Below are 23520 nucleotides of genomic sequence, written 5' to 3' on the forward strand. Positions count from 1 at the left end.
ACCGTAAAAGCTAAAAATATACTAGGATAAAATTGAAATTTCTAACCAAGGGTAAAATGATATTTTAATGGCTGACTTAACACCGTTAGTGCCCTCTATCCAAAAGAATGACAGATTATTGATTGAGATAAAAAACATGGGTAAAAATAAAAACTCTAAAAAGAAAGGGTAAAATCAACATTAGAGATTAAAACATGAGTAAGACTGAAATTGTCCATAACTTTATGCATACGCATTAGCATAGAGAAGACCAAGCCATCTGGAGCAACACCAAACGAACCGGTGTTCTTTTTCGTCTAATTCCAAACATCTCAATTTTGTAACTAGTACATCTATTTCAAAAATATTTCTAAATTATTTAGTAGGGAATATGGTTAAAGATAAAAAACTATAAAACCCTCAATAAATAAGGAATGATACATGACAATAAATTACAAAGAACTTTAAATGAGAAAGATATTGATGTGACAAATAATACCGTGAATAGTGTTAAAAATATTTATACTATAGAATACTATTTAAGTCCTATGAATAGTTGTATTCTGCAAAGACATATAGTTTGAAAAAGTTTAAGAACATCTTCACGTGAAAAAATAACTGAAATTCGAGATATACACACTTATCATCTCAGCGTTAAAACCCTAATGTGAAATATTCCCCTTTTAAGGGATAAGGTCATGTACGGATACAAATACAATTTACTAGTACATATGTTTATATTATATAAAATGTTTTGACTCTTAGAATTATATTAGAATTATATGTATGTCAATAAATATAGACACACATATAAATATAAACGTTGATTAATGAATAAATCTAGCTAAGATCAAATATCCTCTAATAAATAAAAAATGAAGGGAGTAATTTTTCGACGACCAGTCACTCGGTTTATCAGGAAACACTTAGATAATTAATTAAGTAGTAACTATTAAAGTATTAAAAATAAATTTATTTAATTATAAAAAACAGTTTCGGTATGAAAAGCCTTTTCAAATACCTCGCGGTGTAGGAGGAGCAATAGCTAGAGCCAGAGATACAGTTTGTGTCGAAAACTGGAAAAGAAGCGCAACAGCAGTTCGTGTTCAAAACTGAAAAAGGAGACAGAGTACAAGAAAAAAATAAAACGCCTTCCAAATTCAAATTCAAATTCCAGTTCCAATTCCAATTCCAAATCCAATTCCGAATCGTTTAACGGAAAAGAAACCCGTTCGGCGTTCGCACCCGACCTGATATAAAGTCGCTCGGTTTCGCTGCAGAACCACCGACCTGAAGCACCGCGCAATTCCCAAATATAAATCTCGCGAGTCGCGACCCTCCGAGCTAGGGTTTCGTCGCCTCCACCACTCGCACCGTCGCACGCCTCCGCCGAACCCGCGCGAACCGACCCCCGGACCCTGCTCGCCGACTGCGGCGGCCGCCATGGGGACGGAGCGGAAGCGCAAGGTGAGCCTCTTCGACGTGGTTGACGAGACCTCCGTCTCCGCCAAGCTCGGCCGCGCCGCCACCACCAACGGCGCCGCCGCCGCCGGGGCCAACCCGTCCATCAATCGGTGGACGGGGAGGCCTTACTCGGCGCGGTACCTCGAGATCCTCGAGAAGCGCCGTACGCTCCCCGTGTGGCAGCAGAAGGACGAGTTCCTCACCGTCCTCCGGGACAACCAGACCCTCATCCTCGTCGGAGAAACTGGAAGCGGCAAGACCACTCAGGTATCGAATCTGCACCTGTGCCTGTGCATCTCCATGTTGAACTGTAAATTTTTTTAGACTAGGAATTAGTCTTTACTTTCTCTGTTGTATCATTAGAGGGATTTGTTCTCATGCTGTAATTTTTTTAGGTTAGGAAATAGTCGTTATTTCTGTTGTATCATTAGAGGGATTTGGTCTCGTGCTATGGTAGATTGGGTAGGTTCTGTTTGAGTATAGATATGCGATGATGTTGTGTTGTATCAGTAGGTGTTTTTATCTAGATGCTGGAGACATGATGCTTTGGTAGATTGATTAGGTATTGTTTGTATAATGATGTTTGGGTGTATCATTACTGGTTTTTTCTAGATGCTAGCGCCATGGTGCTATAGTAAATTGGTGGCTCACGTTTCCAATCTATTGCTGCAGCAAGGGTTTTGCCATTGCTATATGGGCGCCTTATGGATTATTTGTTCTGTGGATTGATTCATGTTTTGTTGATTAGATCCCCCAATTTGTGCTCGATGCTGAAGGCTTGAGCAACCGCTCAATGGTCGCTTGCACCCAGCCGCGGAGGGTGGCAGCTATGTCAGTCTCCCGGCGTGTTGCGGAGGAGATGGATGTTACTATCGGGGAGGAAGTTGGTTACAGCATCCGTTTTGAGGATTGCAGTAGTCACAAAACAGTTCTCAAGTAAGCCTTTTTAGTTTGTTTATGTTTAATGGAAGAACATGATTAGTTGCACAGCCTTTGGCAGATTGATATGGTGCGTATGTTTCTTTCTTTTTTAGGTATTCAAATCTAATCCTGTTGTGTTGAACACTATTGCTTCCTATCAGATATTTGACAGATGGTATGCTTCTGAGAGAAGCTATGGCAGACCCACTTTTAGAGAGGTACAAGGTGATTGTTCTTGATGAGGCCCATGAGCGAACATTAGCAACAGATGTTCTATTTGGGCTTCTGAAGGAGGTTCTAAAGAATAGACCTGATTTGAAGCTTGTTGTTATGAGTGCTACCCTTGAGGCCGAGAAATTTCAGACTTATTTCAGTGGTGCACCATTGATGAAGGTTCCTGGAAGACTTCATCCAGTTGAGATCTTTTACACGCAAGAACCAGAAAGAGACTACCTAGAAGCTTCTATCAGGACAGTTGTGCAGATACATATGTGTGAGCCTGCTGGAGATATCCTTGTTTTCCTTACTGGAGAGGAGGAGATTGAGGATGCCTGCCGGAAAATAAATAAGGAAGTTAATAACATGGGGGATCAGGTTGGCCCAGTTAAAGTTGTGCCTTTGTATTCTACGCTTCCTCCAGCATTGCAGCAGAAGATTTTTGAACCTGCTCCAGCCCCATTGAAAGAGGGAGGCCCCCCTGGAAGGAAAATTGTTGTGTCCACAAACATTGCTGAGACATCCTTAACCATCGATGGTATAGTGTATGTGATAGACCCAGGGTTTTCCAAACAAAAGGTTTACAATCCAAGGATAAGGGTGGAGTCCCTTCTGGTTTCGCCAATTTCAAAGGCTAGCGCACATCAGAGAGCTGGTCGTGCTGGAAGAACGCAACCTGGAAAGTGTTTCAGGTTATACACAGAGAAGAGTTTTAATGATGATTTACAGCCACAGACGTACCCAGAAATTCTTAGGTCAAATCTGGCAAATACGGTTCTTACCTTGAAGAAGCTTGGGATTGATGATTTAGTGCATTTTGACTTTATGGATCCTCCCGCACCAGAAACTTTAATGAGGGCCTTAGAAGTTCTTAACTATTTGGGGGCACTCGATGATGAAGGAAACCTCACTCCTTTAGGTGAAATAATGAGTGAATTTCCTCTAGATCCTCAGATGTCAAAGATGCTTGTCATCAGTCCAAAGTACAACTGTTCAAACGAGATCCTTTCAATATCTGCCATGCTGTCAGGTATGTCAAACAAAACTTCTTGTCACAGTATTGTTTGCCAGCTAAATTATCGTAGTGCATAATATATTACACCTGCTCTGTTATGCTTGCATCAATTGCACATTGTAGACAACCTTACGATTTTCTAGCATAAGAGTTTGCATCCATGCTAGTCCATTTGCTCTTCCAATATGATTTGTTTAATTCTTTCTGAGCTGTAAGCCTGTAATCAGCAACTGTCATGCACCTAGCTTCTTGAGGTATTGATCAAAATGATCATACAGTTTAGGCTGATGCAGACAGTTGCTGTTTGTTGAGTTATTCTTTCAAAGAAAATGATATCGTCTTGCCTCTTTGCATCTGCTCTGACCACCATGGACTTTGTCTGTTATTGCCATATTCTTTCTCTAGTACCCAATTGCTTTCTCCGGCCTAGGGATTCACAGAAGGCTGCTGATGAATCGAAAGCTCGATTTGGCCACATTGATGGGGACCACCTGACACTTCTAAACGTGTACCATGCATACAAGCAGAACAGTAAGTTCCATGGCCATTTTCGTTCAGTCTGCACTATGGTAACATTGTCATTGTCTAACAGTTGTCTTTCTGATAATGCAGATGAAGATATCCAGTGGTGTTATGATAACTACATCAATTCCAGAGCTCTAAAGTCTGCTGATAATGTTAGGCAACAGCTTGTTCGCATCATGACCAGATTTAACCTCAAGATGTGCAGCACAGACTTTAATAGTCGGGAATACTACGTCAATATAAGGAAAGCCATGCTTTCAGGGTACTTCATGCAGGTTGCTCACCTGGAGCGAACAGGACATTACCTGACCGTCAAAGATAACCAGGTTGGTATTAGATTTCTGATGTCCAGTCACTTTTTTCACGGGATTATGAAATTGCAACCTTCTTACTCTTTTATTTTATACTCAGGTTGTCCATCTTCACCCTTCCAACTGTCTGGACCATAAGCCAGAGTGGGTAATCTACAACGAATATGTCCTGACGACCAGGAATTTCATCCGCACTGTCACTGATATCCGTGGAGAATGGTTAGTCATTTTTGGCATATAGCTAGTGCTTTGCTGAACATTGAAGATTGGAAAGAATTCCTGACATATTTTGTCTTTCTTTTTCAGGCTGATTGATATAGCTCCACACTATTACGACCTTAGCAATTTCCCCTCATGCGAGGCAAAGCGCGTCCTTGAGAGGCTGTACAACAAGCGGGAGAGGGAAAGAGCTGCTAACAGAAACTGAAGTTGATGTTGTTTCCCTCTTGCGCCTTGCAAGCTGCAACCTAGAAGCAATGGCCTTGGGATCAAGATATTTTTCTTCATTTTAGAACGTGTAGCCTGTGACGCAGGATATTCTGTACCGATCTCCATATTCTGTGGATTTAGCACTTGTTTTCTGTTGGCATATTTGCTGGGTTTTGGGTTTCATTTTGTCTTTAAAGTGAAATGTTTACCATTGCTAGCTTAGCCTGACTATTTACTTCCGACACAGTTCGCAAAACATCTTTTCTTATTTTACACCCACCGATTTTAAAATTAATTTTATACCACCTCTGCTCTAAAATATACAAGCATTCTGGCTGTGAATTAAGATTAGTATCCATTCCCCTATATTATGAAATATTTTGGTCTTATCTAAATTCATAATTCATCCATGGTTCAATGAATATGACCAAATTTATGTACTTTGTTGGCTTATTATTCACAAATTACTTTGTTGTCTCCCATAGTAACATCTTCGCGTTTGGGGTATCTCTCTCCTATGGTAGCATTGACATTTGTTTGACTTCGGTCAAAATTATCTGCCATTTAAGATATTATTTTGTTAAATTTTTAAAATAGAGTAGTATTTTCTGAGAACTTTTTAATAAATTATTGCTTGGTAGAATTTTACAAGTTTAACCAAACTTTTTTCTAATCGATAAATATTGTTGATCAGAAGCATGACATATGCTACCAGCCAAACAGATGATTGTATCTTTTAGGTAAAATGCGGAATGATATATTTGTAAATGAAAAATAATTTATGAATAACTATATGTTCTTAGCGATCTAAAAATCTACTATAAATTTAAGGTTAAAAATTAAAACTTTGGTTTATAATCAAAAGCGAAATGATTGGGTTATTACTTGATACATGATGTATTTTTGTTACTTTGATACATGAAGTATTTCTTTTCAGGCTATCCATCCTCGTCCTTTCCCTTGCGTGCATGGTAATGGTCAAAGCTATTGGGTCCTTTCCCAACCATAATCATAATTAACCCATCTATTTTAGATCAATCCTTAAATTTCGTTGGTAAAATAATCAGTAAAAAAGTTAGACTTATCACTAGTCACATCCCTTTTAGAAAATTTAGCTCGTTGCGACAGTTATACCCATTTTCTCATCAATTATAATCCCAGAGAGAGAATAAAAAGAGAAATCTTCTGCTAACATGGATGCAAGATAGGGAAGAACCTTGTCTTTTGCTTTGGTGAATACCCAATCTAGTCCCTCAAGTTTCACCATAGACTCAATTTGGTCCTTGAGGTTCTATTTTGTCCATACAAGTCCTCTACGTATTTCTTTTGGCTTAAAATCACCCTTGATTTCACATGCTATACATGACTAATCACACTTAATAGTTGTATTAGAAAATGTCTTTTTCGTCCTTAGCTTGCATTTACATACACTAGAAAAGAGGAACACAAGATAAATAAGTAGCATTGTATATATACTTCCCATTATCTCAGCAAGTTCCCATGAAGATTTCAGTTTTACTACATACCTTAGGAAGTAAATAATTATTTTTTATTTCTACATAAATTGTTATGCATTACTGTACAAATATTCATTATACATAAATCTTAACAAAGAAATAGATATTATATAATTATTATATGTATGTAGTATGTTGAGCATATATGGGGTCTCGTAAAGATACAATTTTACTGCGTAAATATTGAGGCATATTAATTTTCTTTCTTTTTTCTTACATATGTGAATGAGGGGTATAAGAGTCATTTATCACAAAAGATGTTGATTCGTTTGAACCATGGGGTATCTAAGTGTGTCCAAAGATAAATTTGAACCAAAATTAGAACTTGAAGGAGTAAAATGAATAGATTGAAACATCAAGGATCAAACTGAGCCTCAAGTGAAACTTGGAGGATCAATTTAGATATTCACCCTTTTGCTTTTACTGACCAAAAATTTAAAGCTAATTTTGTGTTTTTTTATTGTAATTTATTTTTTAGCCTTAGTTTTTAGCTCGCTAAGAAAACATATACAAGAATTTTAAGGGGTTGCTATGGTACGGTATACTATTGAGACAACGGGACATGTTACCTTGTCTAAGTAACATGGTACTTTACAGGTAACATGATACCTCAAATGTATCAGACATGATACCTTTCAAGTAACATGTTACCTCACATATACCATGTATGATACTTAAACAATATCATATCTGGTACTAGTGGTATCATGGACATCATCATATCATCGGTAGCGAATCCTCGTCGTTGTCGCCACTGTTGTCGTCGCCATCGCCAAGCTCACCACGCCGCCGTCGCCGAGCACGTGCCGCCGTCGCCATCATCGTGCTCGTCCGACCGCTCTAGATCCGACTGCTTGTCGCCCCGCTGTTCCCGCTGCGCCGCCGTCGTTCGCCCGTCGCCGTCTCTGCAGCCAACGGCCGGATCCGACCACCCAGTCGCTCGCCATCGAGCCGCCACCACCCACCATCTCAGTCATCGGGGTTGTCACCGACAGGGAGGTCGGGAGGAAGAGGGGAGGGGCGGTGGCACAGGGATGCGGGAGCCGCAGGGGCGTGGGGTCGGGTGGTGTCCGTCGGAACGTACCCCCGTCCCATAGCATTTCCCAAAATTTTATTTATAATTTTTTTATTTGTAAATATATCGAACATATGATTGTTTGACTTTTTCAGTGAGACAAACGTCATATTTGCAAATAAAAAAGAATTTATGAATAAAACTTTTATTTATATATTCTTATAGCGATCAAAAAGCCAAGGATGAAAAACAACTATAATAAAAACCTCATTATTAACTCTAAATTTAAGGTTTAAAAATTTAAAATAACTTTAAATTTAAGATAAACATTTTAAATTTTAGCTCGTAGGATCGCAACAGAGTAAAGCAACTACCAGAGAGGGTGAATGGTAGGTAGATCAAAAAACCAAATCTTTTCGCGGAAATAAAAGATTACCTTCACAAAAGCCTTACCGAAACCTCCGATCGCACTGCGAATGTACCACCGGTCAGACCACCGTTATGTGGCGGGCAGACCGCTCGCATAACCTCGGCCAGACTGACGTTGAGTGGCCGGTCAGACCACCAACCTACCTGCGATTAGACCGTCGGGATCCTGAAAAAAAGCCGATCGACAAAACTTCAAGATGTAGATTGAATCTCTCAACTTTTAATGATCAACCAGTGTTTACAAAGTACATAGAAAGCACTCCTAACCAAAACTTTTAATCTAATATCGAGATAGAGTCGAAGCAATAACTTTTTCTCTTAAACGGCACAAAAAGCTCACCGGTGGCATACCCTTCGGTACCTATTTATAACCTCGACGTGGACATGCAAAGCCCACATATCTAGCGTGAATTAGGACTCTCAATCTCGTGGGAAACCAATCCTTATCCGTAACTAACCATATCTCTATCTCTAATGCAACAAATCTTCTCAAATCCGGACTCTATCCGAATTCAACTTCCATATCCCATACGCACACAATATCTCCATCGTATGTCATATGGAATCTTCAGCAGCTACGTGCATTGAACTCTAGCCTAAATATCCCGCATAATATCACGACCACCGGACGTCACTATCTCCAAGTTGACTCCCGATCCATCACCATCAAATACTCTCCCAAGACATCAAGTCACCTACACATGAATCAAAGAAAGAAACCATATTCCGAGACTAAGCTATCTCCAACTTGACTCATGATTAGAAAAACAACAGTACCCGTATGTATAGAAACTAACTAAAAGTCGAATTCACGAAGAACAAATCCGAAACCGAAAAGAAAACCGAAAGCTGAAACTTTCAGGGCTGACCACAGTTATCTGAAAGATCTGACCGTCTATATTCCTGCGGTCTGACCGTCCGGTCAAATATAAAAAAACACTTAACTCGTAAACCACCAAAAAAACACATAGATCACTCCTTGATCTTACATAGATTATAAACATACGCATATACAGAAAGACGTAGAAGTTTTCGGGTCCCCTTTTGTCTTGAATGTCCCATACAAAGGTACGAGACGAAATGTTTGGTCATCCATCTATTCAGTATTCACTCTTCATGTGCAGATGAACCAATTCAAAATAACAATCTGAGCAAAATAGGTGAACAAAATATTTTACCCAGTTCCACCAAGCTACGAATAAATGCGATCTCGAGAAGGGTCAAAAGAATTAAATTCTTACAACATGATTCCACTATCCCATTTCGAATCTCAATCTCAATGTTCCAGCAATTTACGAAATCTGATTTCTATAGCTAACGTGCTCGCTTACATATGCATATCAAATTTCAACGGCTATACATGCATATATCTACTTCATCGTATTCCCGTTTGGGGGTTCAATGCTATATGTTACACCTAAGATGATTTTTTTTTTGTTCCGCATCCCGACTCCCTTTTCACCATGTAACGCAATAAAAAGATAAACTCAGGGTGAAACAAATGGAAGTCATGGAAATATCTGGGCCGTGGCGATCATCAAATTAGCCTTTCTGGTGTATAACGCCAACGATAAGAATCGCTAATATCCTGCCATGCCAACTATAAGAAATGACGCAGAGTATAGTGCGACTGAAATTGCAATTCCGGCCACAAAATTGTACGAGAGGCGTTTGTTGTCACGACTAGGCACAAATGCCATCTTCAGAGTGTTAGTCAACTCAAATAGCCTATGAGAGACCTGTAGGAATATGCCACATAAGCATGTTGCTTGTACGCTGTACGGTTAAACTCTTCAAAGTCTCAGGAAAGATCTACTTACCGCAACATATATGGCAGTTGTGAGCATGAAATTGAGCATAGGATAATTTGGGATTATTGTCAATAGCCATTTGGGCTGCCCGTTGGGCACTCTCGATCTGCATAAGTAGAGACAGTTTTCAGTCATTGACAGGCAAAGGAAAATTTACATTGGCACAAACCACATAATATTGCAGAGAGCAGATGGTTACCTGAGCCAGATATGGAACTGTGATATGTATGTTTCTAATGTAATCTTTCCGAGCCAGCTAGCACAGATGAAGAATACATCAGTTTCGTATTCACATTACAGTAAGATAAAGTCCAATAAAAAAGTTGGAACATGCTTCCCAAACACAAAACTTACGCAAATAATGTGAGCGAGCAGCACCGGAATTCTTGAGTGAAGTTGCGTAAGCAGATGTAGACACTTTTGGATACAACAAACATGAGAAATATCAGTCATTGCTGTAGGCCAAGGAATATAAACATCATAATTGAAATGGAAAAAATACATACGTTATGGGGATCCAGGATGTATAGGGATGGAATTTATTGTAAGTAATCTTGTCCAGCTTGTAGATGTATTCATACCACAAATAACCACCCTGTGGTCACAGTAAAGCAAGTTGATCTAATCAGAAGATGGATATGCAATAATAAATTGCTTATTCAGTTATTTGATAACTACCGTTAAAGAAATTGTAACTATCAAGGCCTTAATATAGAGTTTGGTTTTTGTTTCAGCTTCTTCTAGCTTTTCCATCCACTTCTCAACCTGCAACACACACACACACACAAAAGGATTTATTGGTGTACCAATAACCTAACACCCTCTAAACCTAAAGAACCAGAAATTTACATAGTACATTTCTATCCCACACCCACACATGCATGCCTAGACACACACAAAACATTTTATGTGATGCATGAAATTTGATAAAACTAAAGAAATAGCACAAGTGGCAGCACACATACAGTTGGATGGTAATAAGCATAAATCATCCCCACAATCCATATGTAGCGATCCAGTCCAGATCGAAAATACCACTCATGCAAACGAGGGAGATCAGGTTTAGATGGATCAGTATAACCTGCACACAAAGTAAATTACATTGACCATCCTTATTGGAAGCAAATATATAAACTATCAAACTCACAAAAAGTTTATAGAGAAATACTTACCAAGAAGAAACGTGAATGGACTCCAAACAATCTCAAAGACACCTGGGATTTCCCATATCAGGATAACCACCAAGAAGCAGGCAACAAACTTTATAGCCATCACCGACCCAATCTCATTATATTTATTTAGTATTCCAAGAGCACCATAAACCATAAGAGTAAAAAGGGTGTGCATAGGGCAAATATAATAGAGGGTGTAGTCATTGTTAAGCACAATGCAACAGAAAGCCACGAAAAAATTGAGGCGCCACATCATCTGTCAAAAGTGAAAACATGTAAGGAAAGTCCTATATATGAAGCAATAGTGGAGGGGAATGGACTAAGAATTCACCTGAGCAAATCGTGCAAGGCTGAAATCTTTCCGCACATAATAATAGGAAAAGTTACCAAATCCAGTCATCCAGACATATGCAGCGATGAATACGCGAATTGCATTGTATATCTCTTTAGCATTGAAGTAGTGGTACATCAAAAACAGCACCTGAACAAGGGAAAGCAACGCAAAAAACTGGTGATATGCATGCTCTTGAACATAGATAAGAACTTTACTAACTGCACATGGATGCTTTTAAGCATTGACAAATTAACTTATTACAAGAGAGGGTCATCAATCAAGGCTAGATAAGTACACATGTAGAACAATATGATAGATCACAGAATGTACTTAATAATGAACACCTTTTCATCCTCTTTGCATATTTCTGACTTTTGATAAATTAGTATTATGCACAAACAACAGCCAACTAGTATAAGATATCACAAGAACATATCAAAAGGAAGACGGAGTATTTTTTCTCCTTCAAAAAAATAACCTGCATCCATCCCTTCCATTCCTCAGTTTGATGCCTATTCAGATACAATATAGACTTTCCTGTGAATGTTGACTTGTCTTGGTGGACCTTGAAAGAAGTCATAGCCGCTACGATAATAAGAAGAAAGTAAAGGAAAAGGAACATATCTCTGTTGTAATCCTGCAGATACAGGATAATAGAAAAGGTCAGGAAAAAAATGTCCCGTTCAAAAAATAGCACATTATTGTACACTTTTTGTGAAATACCTGTAGGTTTAGAATGTAAAAGATATTTAAACTAGGTACTCCCTCTGTCTCAAAATAGTACTTTGCAATTTTTTAAAGAAATTAAGGTTGAGGTGAGAAATGATTGTGATTGATTGAGTGAGAAAGTAGGTGAAGAAATTAATTGAGGAAAGGTTGTGATTGGTTGAAATAGGAAAGTAGGTGGAGAAGTAGTACTCCCTCCGTCCCATATTATATGGGATTTTGACTATTCACTTGTAATTTTTAACCATTCGTCTTATTCAAAAATTTAGTGCAAATATAAAATTTATAAGTAATACTTAAACTACTTTTAATAATAAACAAAATAAATAATATTTTCAATTTTTTTTTGAATAAGATGAGCGGTCAAATATTACCAAAAGAAAGTCAAAATCCCATATTATATGGGACAGAGGGAGTAGTATTATGATACAAATTTGAATTCTAGAAGTACTCCCTAAGTTTCACAGTAAAAAACTTTCTAGCCTTGCTCAAATTCATATGGATTCTAATAAATCTAGATATATATGCATTAATCAATGGATAAATGTAACAGGACTAGGATGTCTCATAATATGAAACGAAGGATAATATGGAACGAAGGGAGTAGTATTTTGAGACAGAGAGAGTATAATATTCTTGCAACTACAGTCCAATGCGAAAACAGACTTGTAATGGGCATCAATGTAATAGCACCTTTCCAGACTCTCCCAGTAGATTTGTGCGGTCACATATGTAAAAGTAAAGCAGATGACCACCAAACTCAGATCTGACAAAATGATAACTATTCAGCCAACTAATACAACAGAGAAGAACAAATGAATGCAACATGCAACTATAGCTTACAGTGCTCTCAGCGTCAAACGTTTCTCTAGAATAAGTGCCTGGTCCATCAAGAAAAGTCTGGGCAATCGATCATCTTTGTCAGTGTGATAGAATATTAATATCTCAACATTTATTTACCATGCAAAAAGGAAATTATACACCACAAACAACCTGAGCATTTGTGATGTGAAAGAAGCATAAATTGGCTTTGGCACTGGTGCTTGGACACCCTCCTCCAACAACATCGTTTGATCCTCTCCTTTGTTTGAGCTAGTATCCATGACTGCTAAATTTACGTCCGAGTGTCTACTAACAAAGATAAATAAAAAGAATCCAATAAGTGGTTCATTTCAAAGCAACATAATGGTGCATCAGGCCTTCCAAGATGAAAGAAAACAATAAATCGGGTGCAACCAAGTAAGATGTCCTTAGTTATGCTTCTTTCTAACATAAGTAGATATTTAAATATCAGGGACAATATGAGAAAAATAAAATGCATGGATAGTCTAGACTAATAACAGTCAAAATTACTTACGCTTTAATAGAAGCAGCATTCTTCCTATAATAGAGCACCTCAGCATATGCCCAGGCCGCAAAAACCCAAAGAAATCCCAGAAGAGCAGAAACCTGCCACAAAGTTGTCAGCTGCCTCAGATCCAGTGATTGAGGGTCCAAAACAAATCCAAATATTTTGCAATAAAAAATTACTGACTTCACGCAGGGACAGTGGAGGAACCATTCATTAAGCCTGAGGCTCAAAAATAGAATATAAATCTTTTAGATAAATTTTAACTGAAACATATTAATTTTCTATAGAATCTTTTGGCCAAGCGTGGGGCTCCGGCCCAAGCTGCCCCACGCCTGGTACCGCCCCTGTGCAGGGTGAAGAATATCACTCTGCAAACAGTATACTAGACAATGGGTCTATGTCATTCAAGCTGCAATCGAGCAGTGTAATTGTGCTATTTGAATATAAACAATGCACATTTCTGAAATTAAATTACTAACTAAATTTTAGAATTTTGCCATCCTGAATTTCATAACAACTACCAGAGTAAGGAATAGAAATCCCCACTATAAAACCAAGCAGATCAAATCAACTCTAAAAGGTCAATCAGGACACTCATAATGTTAGAATACACAAGAAAAGCCCACACTGCCAGATCTTAATGATAGTACTACTCTTACATCCAATACCTTCAGACCTACGAACCACAGCCACTGTTGAATATCCAACCCTTAAACCCTACGAGCCATTATCCACCAATTTCTAGCAACTCGGATGAATGGAAGCACCATATATTTGGCGCACTAGCCTACCATACAAAAGCACAGCCATGGCCTGATGACTTACAGCCTTGATCCACATCCCTAAACCAGCCACAAATTCAAATCCCACATCAGCCTAAACTATCCGAATACCACCGAATCATAAAGCCTAGCAGTAATGCTTGTCGCAACAACAGTAAAGCAAACAACCAAGTGATATCCACAATCATCTCACCGATCATCGACAATCCCGCCAATTTAGCCTAAAGCAACGGAAAATGGCGCAAGCTCCCGCCAGAGATTCCACACGCATGCCATCAAACTCCAGCGGCGCCTCGCAGCCACCTAAACCCCAAACCCAAGCGGCCAATCCGCACTTCCGCGACCCATCCCATTCCCCGGCGAGCGTCCTCCAATCCCCCTCCACCTCACCAACACCCTCGCCACCCGCAGCACAACCTCACCCACGCACCGCCCCAGCACCGCACCCCCCCCCCCCCCACAGGGAAATCGCAAGGAGAGTTCCAGCAATGCCGCACCACCAACAGAGCAACCCAACCTCTCCCCGGATCGAGGCGCGAAATTAGGGCTCACCTGGCCCGGCGTGAGGGAGGTCGACGCGGCCATGGCGATCCCACCCGCGGACGCAACCTCCTCCGCCATTCTCTCCGCCTCCTACCCTCCGAGCCTTCCTGTGCTCGGATCCAGCCGCGTGCAGGAGGAACCGAGCCGAAGAGAGGGAAAAGAACGGAAATTAGGTGAGCGGAAGAGAAAGGGGAGAAAAAAAAAAGAAGCGCGGTTTTAAAGCGGCGGGTGAGGTGGTGGTGGACGAGGAAGCGGAGGCCGCCATGTGGGGCCAAGCAGGAGGTTCCACTCTCACTGACAGTGGGGCGGCAGAAATGTGGGGCCCACACGCGATGGGATTTTGCGAGTGACGGTGTAACCAAACGGATGCGTAGTTAGGTCGATTCAGGTGAGAAATAAATTTATCTTTTGTTATATATTTATATTATTCTCTACTCGCACGAAAAAATGCACTTTTGAAATTACAGCATTGCCCCTGGCGGTCGCTGATACTGGATTGTTACCGCGTTTGGCACTCCACTACTCCAGCACGCAGCATGTGGTCGTCCTTTTCTTTACTGGTTTCGCGTTTACTTGTGTTTACGTTTACGATATAAACGACTAACTTAATCTGTACATAGTACTCCGTTCTTGGATTTCGATGCACATCAATTTCGTAGAAGTATCCTGTCGGTAGTAAGTACTCTATAGCGCGGTTGATTGTCTTTTTCAAACAAAAATTTTATATACGTTCGGGCGTTCTCTTAGGTTTCTGTGCCGACGGCTTATTAAGGATGTCAATAAATTCTAAAATCTATTTCGTCGCCCAGTAGCTGCAACCATTTTTTTAATCGGTAGAGTTAAGGCTAAAAAAATAAATTATGATTAAAAACCTTTAAATTAGTTTAAATTTAAAGTTAAAAATTTAAATTTTAGATTATAAAAATTTCTAGAATTTAAATTTTATACCATAATAAAAAATTATTTATGTACTAACTTCTATGATTCTAATCACTCTAATGATTTTAGAGTCAAACAGATGGTTATGAAGAGAATCTAATCAATTAAAAATTTGATTACTTAAGTGACTGAAAGAAAATGCTTATAATCTAGACGGAAGTTAGGAGGTAGTAGATACTTATACCAAGATACAAAGACTATAATATCCTTAATTTTTTAAACCCCCAATCCAATTGTCTTCGTTCCCTTCTATCTTTACAAATCTCCGTGTATTTATCTCCACCGTTAACAAACTACTCCCTCTGATCTTTAATATTTGACGTTAGGACAAACAATCTTAAGCAAAAGTTAGTTCATTTCATTGTTCAAAACGTCATGTATTAGTAACCGGAGGAAGTACAATGTAACAATTACGATACAAAGACTATAATATCCTTAATCTTTTAAACCACAATAGAATTGTCTTCATTTCCTTCTACCTTTACAAATCTCCATGTATTTATCTCCAACTTTAACAAACTACAATGTAATAATTATTAAAAATAAAGTCATCGAGGGATAAACAGAAGGATCTAAAAATAAATTCTTTTCAGATAGAACTATAGAAGTTGTGCATCCTTTGTCTTTGATCAAGTTAGAGTAACCTTTTCAGATACCTAAGTCTAAAATGATATAATACTACTAGTCACAATTTCAGAGAGGTTAGAAGTGCAGTGTGCAGATGACAATTTGAAGTCAACTGCAGCAAACAGCGGATGATGCTTGTCTTGGTCAAAAGCCAGGACTTGCGACTGACGTACGCCTGATCGCTTAATGCGTTTTTAATCAAAGTGATAAGCTGATAACAATCGCCACTTTTTTTTTTCTGTGGCGTCTTCACGAATCTGCCTGTGCTACGTGGGTCTACTTGGAGTGCAGCTTTACGGAGTATGGCTGTATTGTTTTTAAATAAAAGATTATATGATTTTTTATAGTTATTTAATGGCATCGACGATAGAATTGAGGAGTGTTTGCAAATTTGCTACTGTTTTTTCTATGTTGTAAAGATATCACTAGAATAACAATTTTAGTGTCATTTTAATAATTTTATAGTGCTAACTTTGCAACAACAATTTAAATCAGTGGTATATTTACAAACTATTGTAAGTTAAAAATCTATTTTAGCAACGTGAGATGATAAACTTTTATATAAAATATTTTATAAAAGATACATCATTTAGCGGTTATTCGTAAAAACGGAGTAATAATAAATCTGGGATAGACCGTACAATAAAAGCACCCGGTGGTATCGGCTTTCACCTGGAGGGAGCATGTGGGCATGTTTGCCTAGGAAAAATGCCCCGTTTTGCTATGTTGGTACGCGTCCTAACCCAATAACTAGAATGGATGCTGTCATACAGATGCAGTGGAGCTAGCTTTGTACAGGACTTTGGTCTTTATTCTTTGATGTCTATTTGTTGATCGATGATGCGGTGCCAACCGATTAGCAATTGAAAGTACTATCACTAATATTTTGCGCTTCAGCGTCTTGCTGAACTGTTGTTTGTATTAATCTAGAGCACCCAATTTGCATCCGACAATGTGCACTGCTACTGCACCATACATGGCATGAGAATGTACATAATACTGTTACCCGAAAGAACCAAAAGGCACGAGGACCTCCCATCTTGTACTTAAGGGGAGGAGCCAGCGTGTAAGGTGCAATGGAAGATAATACCAATGAAATCTGGTCGAGCCTAAGTAGTCATTTTATTCTTCAATGGATGACACTAGTCTAATTTGTCTTTTGACACCATCATGTTTCAGCTAAAGCTGGCAGAATTAACCCATGAATTGATTTAGCTATATAAATTAGCCCAAGCGAGCATGTTAAAATTAGTTAGAAGATTAGATGATCGTTTTCTCTCCTAATCCATTCCTCAACTTTCCATTCGATTTTGTAGATTTGTTTCCATGTCACTTACTTTTACGGAACAAGACATCTAATTATTTTTTAGTTAAGCTTCCATTAATTTCGTAGGTATAGGGATTTTGATTCATACAGATACAGACCGGTACTATACTCGTGCTAATGCTAATACTCAATTTAGCAATGCAAATAAAATAGCACAAACTCTTTCAAATACAATCATATAAATCAAACATCCAAAGTTATTTCTCCAACAAGCATTTATTAACCTGATTATCATTTAAACAAACTGACAAAATAGCAGAAAACCATCTGTTAATACCGATAGCTTTGCCTAGTTAATTATAGGTCGGCACATATTTCAATTACGAGTTTTCAAGTTTGAACGATCATTCCAAAAGTTACAAACCTAAGTTTACACACTAATTTCAGAAACATGGTAACAATAAATTGATACACTTATTTTAAAATTACGACAAATCAAGCTCACACATTCCAAGCAAAAATTTAATTAAATAATTTTTTACATAATCTAATATTAACATAAAATTTAAACTATAAAGCTAAATTTAATGAAAACTACTCTATACCAACATGTTTTACATGTAATGCAATTTTTCATCTTCTTATAATAAATAAAAATTTGTTGACATTTGTTTATATCAAATGAACAAAAAATGTTCAACTCTTAAATAACACATAATTTAAAGTCCAGATCTTTTATGAGTTTAAAAATAAATTTCATTGTATCTTCTTACATTACGTAAAAAGTTTTAAATTAAATATTAAGCGGTTATTTTTGGTTTAAAACTATATGATAATTTTTAACAAAGTGAAATTACTAATGATGTTTCAATCGGTTGCGTTTCCCGTTCGTTATTATCAGGAGTGCATATATCTTTTAATGATTAAAAAATATTTTACAGTGATGCATCATTTAATAAAATCAAGAAATTTACTTATTTCACATAAAAAATGGTACGAAAAAATATTTCTAGATCCCAAAACTCATTTATATTTATCAAAGATTTATCTTTGATGTTATTGCTAGTGATTGACTATTTAGGCATCCAATAATATTGCTCTAGAGCCTTGATTGGTCTTATGATTAGGGCAACAGAGAAAGCACCATTGAAAATAAAACACATAATTTTGACATTGAATTTTCGTTAGAGATATTTCAATCCATTCTTTTCTAGAGAGAAATCAAAATCCACTTAGTAAACCGGACTCCCACATTTCAAACAGAGCCCAAAGGCCCAGGTGATTAGGAAAAGAGAACGATGCTTCGAAGGGCCGGATTTTGCCTACGAGAAATTAAACTCCACTGTTTATCCAATAGAATAAGTTCACTTTAGGTCCCTTAAGTTGTCACGAAGTATCAAAATCGTCCCTCGATCGCAATATCGGAAATGTTGGCCCTCGTCGAAGTTATGAAAACCGTTCAAATTAGGTCCCTTGGCAGTATTGGAGGATGGTTTTGTTGACATTGCATCCTAGTCAGAAAAAAAATATATTAAAAAATTCATGGGTTGCCAAGTCAGAAAAAAGCGCGTCGCGGACACGTGCAGTGGCGTCGGCGAAGCGGGCGTCGAGCCGAGCCCCTGCGAGGTCAGTCCGCTCATCCACTGCAGGTCCAACAGGCCGACGTGGCGGAGGACAGACCGGGGTTTCGGTGCGCAACGGACGAGAGCGAGACGCCGCCCGATGACTCGACGAACCAATCGGCGAGTAGGGCAAGCGTCGCGTTGGCCTGCGGCTTGGGCAGCATCGCCCCCAGCGACGCCTTGGGTGACTTGAGCCACTTCACGCTGTCCTCCAGCATGGCCAACTCTCCGAGATCCTCTTTGCCACCAGAGAGAACGAGCGCCGCCGACTGCGGTGGAGGCAACAAGTGGGAAGATAGAGAAGATGGCTTCTTGTCTGATACAATCCCGGTTGGAGCAGCCATGAGGCCAACCGTAGAAGTGGCACTGAAGGTTGAAGCCATGACTGCCTGCCCAGTAACGAAAAAATTAATATGGAGCAATAATTATAAGCACGCACAAGCTTGTATTCAGAAAATGAAAGTGAAGATGGAAGCCCCACATGGATGTCCATGTATTACCAACCAAAGCTAAGAGGTTAAAATTGTTGTGCATTAGAAAAATGTGCAAATGGATTTTTCGAGTGATGGGGAGTAACCCGATGACGGGTCGATGACGACGAGGTGGTGGTGGGACACGGGCTCTGCTGCCGTGTACGCCGGAGGCATTGAGTGGCGCTTCCGGCTGTCGGAGTGATGGTGGTGGTGGTGGTGGTGAAGTGGTGATGCGCTTGCTACTGTTGGGGCTGCGAGTGGTGGTGCGGGTTGCGCGGCGACGATGGCGGAATGGACGAGATGGGGATAGGCGACAATGCCGTGGAGTTTGGCGGTGGCGGCCTTGACCTTGACCACCTTGGCCCGCACCGTGAGGAGCCCCTCGTACCACTTCTGCGCCGCCGCCTCCTTGCTGCCCATTGCCGGCATCGGCGCAGATGCCGCCGTCGCCGCCTCCTCCTTGGTGCCGTCGACATGCCGACCGACAGACATGGTGACCCTAGAGGCTGTGGGGGTGAGAGCTTCGGCCTCCCACGCCCGCCCTCCCGCGCCTGCCGCCGTCCTCCACCGCCGTCCGACTGTCACCGCCCCCGCTCTCCCGCGTCGCCAGCCCGGCCGCCACCGCCCCGCCCTCCCGCGCCGGTCGCTGCTCACTGTCACCGTCAGCCTGACCGCCCTCACGCCCGCCGACGCGCTCTGGAGGAAGTTAGGAAGAAGAGAGGAGAGGAAGGGAGAGAAGGAGAGGGTAAAAATAAAAAAAATTCTGATATGTGGGATCCACCGTACGCCACGTCAGTAAAACCGGTTAAAAAATGAGTTAATACCGTCGAGGGATTCTTTTGAACGGATTCTCTGAGTTCAGGCATAGACATTTCTGATATTATGATCAAGGAAAAAAAACAAATTCGCTTTTAAGTTTAGAGACATCTGGTGGACTTATTTGTATCCGATAAGCCGAGAGGCCCATCTTCTTTTGTTAGGGAAGTCGCGAACACGAGTGCTCTTCGCGCTTTCGCGAGCCACAGGCCGTAGCCCAGGAAGGCAGGGTTCGCTCGGTCCTCTGCGTCTGCGCCGCGGGAGACTCGTGGCGCTCGCGCCGCCATGCTCACGGTGACCCTCCTGGAGGCGCACCTCGAGCGGTGCGGCTCGGCGCGCCACCTCCTCCAGATCCACGCTCAGTTTGTCGCGTCCGGCCTCCTCGCCGACGCTTTCGCCGCCAGCCGCCTCCTCCGCTTCACCGCCGACACCAGCCTCCTCCCGCTCCCGCTCCCGTTCCACCACTCGCTCCGCCTCCTCCGCCTCGTCCACCGCCCCAACGCCTTCTCCTGCAACACGGTCCTCAGGGCGGCCCGCGACCACGGGCTCCCGCACCTCTGCCTCCCGCTCTACGCCTCCATGCCCGCGCTCCCCGACGAGTACACCTACCCTATCCTCATCACCGCCTGCGCCACCAGGGGGGCCGTCGACGAAGGCCGCCAGGTTCACTGCCACGCCGTGAGGCACGGATTTGAATGCAACCTGTACCTCGCGAACGCCCTGATGAGTATGTACTCCGCGTGTGGGTGCCTCGGCGACGCGCGCAAGGTGTTCGACGCAGGTCCTATGTGGGACACCGTTTCTTGGAACACGATCCTAGCTGCATACGTGCAAGCCGGGGACGTGGCTCAGGCGGTCGAGATGTTTACACAAATGCCTAAACGGACCGCTGCAGCGGTGAGCTCGATGTTGGCACTGTTCGGGAGGAGGGGAATGGTGGACGAGGCAAGGAAGTTGTTTGACAGGGCAGAGTATAAGAATGTTTTCACGTGGACTGCGATGATTTCTTGCTTTCAGCGGAATGGCATGTTTACAGAGGCGTTCAGTTTGTTCTCAGGAATGCGTGGGGAGGGGTGGCCTGTGGATGAGGTGGCTATGGTCAGTGTTGTCGCTGCCTGTGCACGAGTGGAGATAACTCAGAATGGGTATATGTGCCATGGGCTGGCTGCCAAAGCTGGCCTTGACTCAAGGGTGAACGTCCAGAACGCATTGATCCACATGTACTCAAGTTTTCTGGATGTTGTTGCAGCACGAAGATTATTTGACACTGGCCATTGCTTGGACCATTTTTCCTGGAACTCGATGATTGCTGGCTATCTCAAGAATGGCTGTTTCAAAGATGCAAAGGAATTGTTCGGTGCAATGCCTGACAAAGATAATGTTTCTTGGACTACAATGATATCTGGCTGTGTGCAAAATGACCAGTCCTCAGAGGCGCTCTCTGTTTTCAACAGCATGCTAGCCCAAGGAATCAAACCAAACGAGGTTACGCTTGTCAGTATCATCTCTGCATGTACTAATATGTCTTCTCTTGAGCAAGGCAAGTTGATACATGAGTACATAAGGAAACACCAATATAACATCACAGTCGTACTTGGGACTAGCCTCATTGACATGTACATGAAGTGTGGATGCTTAGAATCTGCATTAGAAGTCTTTGATAGGATGGAACAAAGAGGGACACCTTGCTGGAATGCTGTCATTGTGGGGCTGGCCATGAATGGTCTAGTGACGAAATCTCTTGACATGTTTTCAGAGATGGAATTATCTAGCACTGCCACTCCAAATGAGATAACTTTCACTGGTGTTTTGAGTGCTTGCAGACACGCTGGCCTTGTCGAGGAGGGCCAACGCTTCTTCAAGTTGATGCAGCACAAATATCACATTTTACCAAACATCAGACATTATGGATGCATGGTGGATCTTCTTGGACGTGCTGGATATGTTAGAGAAGCAGAGGATCTGATTAAGAGCATGCCCATGTCACCGGATGTTCCAGCATGGGGTGCATTGCTTGGTTCCTGCTGGAAACATGGTGATAGTGAGGTTGGAGAAAGGGTGGGGCGGGAGCTTGTCAATCTAGATCCTCACCATGACGGTTTCCACACTATGCTATCTAACATATATGCTTCTGAAGGGATGTGGCAATGTGTAAAGGACCTAAGGGGCTCCATGAAACAACGGCATGTCTCAAAAATTCCAGGTTTTAGTGTGGTTGAGTCATCACTATAGGTCATGAGCCGATCATTACTTATCTGCAGAACTTGTTTTCTAGATATCTTATGATTTTCTGCTGTAGCTCGTCATTCAGATTTTTTTTTTCTTCTATCTATTTACAGATAATTTTAGATAAATGTATATTTTTTGCACATAAACTAGAAGATTTGTTTTGGCGTCAATTTTCACAACATTCACCTAAGCCATAACTTCTGCACCCTCTAGCATAATGATCTTGTTTTGATCATCCCTTAGTTTTATGTCTAAGATATTTATTTGTTACAGAATATGTAACTATGTTAATTAAATGAACAAGTTGCAAGCTTACAGACATACATCTACCTAGCTGATTAATCATGATTGACACATTTGTGGTTCAATGATCTGAAGTATTCCAAGTCCAAAGTTGGCAATATTTACTAAGAAACACTCCGGGGACATCTTTTCGCTTGTCGAAGGAAAAAGCGAAACAACATATTTGCAAACGAAAAATAATTTGCGAATAAACTTTTATATACATGTTCTTAGCGATCTAAAAGCCAAGGCTGAAAAATAAATTACGATAAAAAAACCTCAAAATTAACTTTAATTTTAAGATTGAAAATTTAAATATTGGCTTATAAACATAAACAAAAGCAAAAAAAAAATAGGGGTATCAAATTGGTAACATTTACTGTATGCATACAGCCATAACAATTTTGCAGTGACGGTAGTAATTTGCTAGAGCAATTTATTCTGCATGATTCCAAATCAAGAGAATAATCCACTTGTGTTGACTTTGTAACAATCTCGCATGCTTGCTGCAAGTGCTAATATTAGCCCATGTTATTGTATGAGATCGATCTTGGCAAATTGAGAGAAGACCTGCTAAATTAATTATTTGACTAAGGGGATTTCATTATAGGACCAAGTGACTGGTCTTTATATTAAAGCTCCATGGCAAATACTTCTGGAGGAGTTTATCTGTGTTAGTTCGTTGCATGTTACTAGAAAATATGGAACACTCCTTTCCCCTATTT

General features: G+C 40.6%; 3 protein-coding genes across 4 annotated transcripts; 2 read left to right on the forward strand and 1 right to left on the reverse strand.

Moving 5' to 3' along the window:
• Positions 1-1277: 1277 nt before the first annotated feature.
• LOC102703850 (probable pre-mRNA-splicing factor ATP-dependent RNA helicase DEAH2) lies at positions 1278-5242 on the forward strand. Its single transcript, XM_006649917.3, has 7 exons — positions 1278-1710; positions 2192-2379; positions 2526-3610; positions 4001-4126; positions 4208-4446; positions 4532-4650; positions 4738-5242. Exons 1-7 carry the CDS (start codon positions 1423-1425, stop codon positions 4856-4858), a joined length of 2166 nt encoding a protein of 721 aa, XP_006649980.2. The 5' UTR covers positions 1278-1422; the 3' UTR covers positions 4859-5242.
• Positions 5243-8940: 3698 nt separating this feature from the next.
• On the reverse strand, positions 8941-14715 carry LOC102704130 (protein REDUCED WALL ACETYLATION 1-like). Of its 2 annotated transcripts, none has more exons than XM_015835647.1 (15): positions 14550-14715; positions 13222-13313; positions 12858-12995; positions 12708-12764; positions 12558-12630; positions 11617-11775; positions 11136-11285; positions 10805-11060; positions 10598-10713; positions 10311-10397; positions 10139-10227; positions 9987-10049; positions 9832-9888; positions 9642-9738; positions 8941-9560 (listed from the first exon to the last, which is right to left on the reverse strand). In XM_015835647.1, the coding sequence occupies exons 1-15, from the start codon at positions 14616-14618 to the stop codon at positions 9402-9404; spliced, it is 1662 nt and encodes a 553-aa protein (XP_015691133.1). In that variant the 5' UTR covers positions 14619-14715; the 3' UTR covers positions 8941-9401. The 2 variants fall into 2 exon arrangements, with proteins under 2 accessions (XP_015691133.1, XP_006649981.1); XM_006649918.2 differs by having other exon boundaries at positions 9051-9560; positions 12858-12992.
• A 5751-nt stretch (positions 14716-20466) lies between these two features.
• LOC102704404 (pentatricopeptide repeat-containing protein At1g05750, chloroplastic-like) lies at positions 20467-22825 on the forward strand. Its single transcript, XM_006649919.3, has one exon. The coding sequence runs from the start codon at positions 20570-20572 to the stop codon at positions 22514-22516; it is 1947 nt and encodes a 648-aa protein (XP_006649982.1). The 5' UTR covers positions 20467-20569; the 3' UTR covers positions 22517-22825.
• The last annotated feature ends 695 nt before the right edge of the window (positions 22826-23520 follow it).

The sequence above is a fragment of the Oryza brachyantha genome, chromosome 3, assembly GCF_000231095.2.
Source record: "Oryza brachyantha chromosome 3, ObraRS2, whole genome shotgun sequence".
NCBI classification, from domain to species: domain Eukaryota; kingdom Viridiplantae; phylum Streptophyta; class Magnoliopsida; order Poales; family Poaceae; genus Oryza; species Oryza brachyantha.

Excerpts from the sequence above, each read along its gene's own strand:
- LOC102704404 (XM_006649919.3), top strand. The coding sequence starts at position 20,570 with ATGCTCACGGTGACCCTCCTGGAGGCGCACCTCGAGCGGTGCGGCTCG.
- LOC102703850 (XM_006649917.3), top strand. The coding sequence starts at position 1,423 with ATGGGGACGGAGCGGAAGCGCAAGGTGAGCCTCTTCGACGTGGTTGAC. Across the intron at positions 1,711-2,191 it reads GAAGCGGCAAGACCACTCAG|ATCCCCCAATTTGTGCTCGA; the intron begins GTATCGAATCTG and ends TTTGTTGATTAG. Across the intron at positions 4,127-4,207 it reads CCATGCATACAAGCAGAACA|ATGAAGATATCCAGTGGTGT; the intron begins GTAAGTTCCATG and ends CTGATAATGCAG.
- LOC102704130 (XM_015835647.1), bottom strand. The coding sequence starts at position 14,618 with ATGGCGGAGGAGGTTGCGTCCGCGGGTGGGATCGCCATGGCCGCGTCG. Across the intron at positions 10,714-10,804 it reads TCCATTCACGTTTCTTCTTG|GTTATACTGATCCATCTAAA; the intron begins GTAAGTATTTCT and ends CTTTGTGTGCAG. Across the intron at positions 9,561-9,641 it reads CAACTGCCATATATGTTGCG|GTCTCTCATAGGCTATTTGA; the intron begins GTAAGTAGATCT and ends ATATTCCTACAG.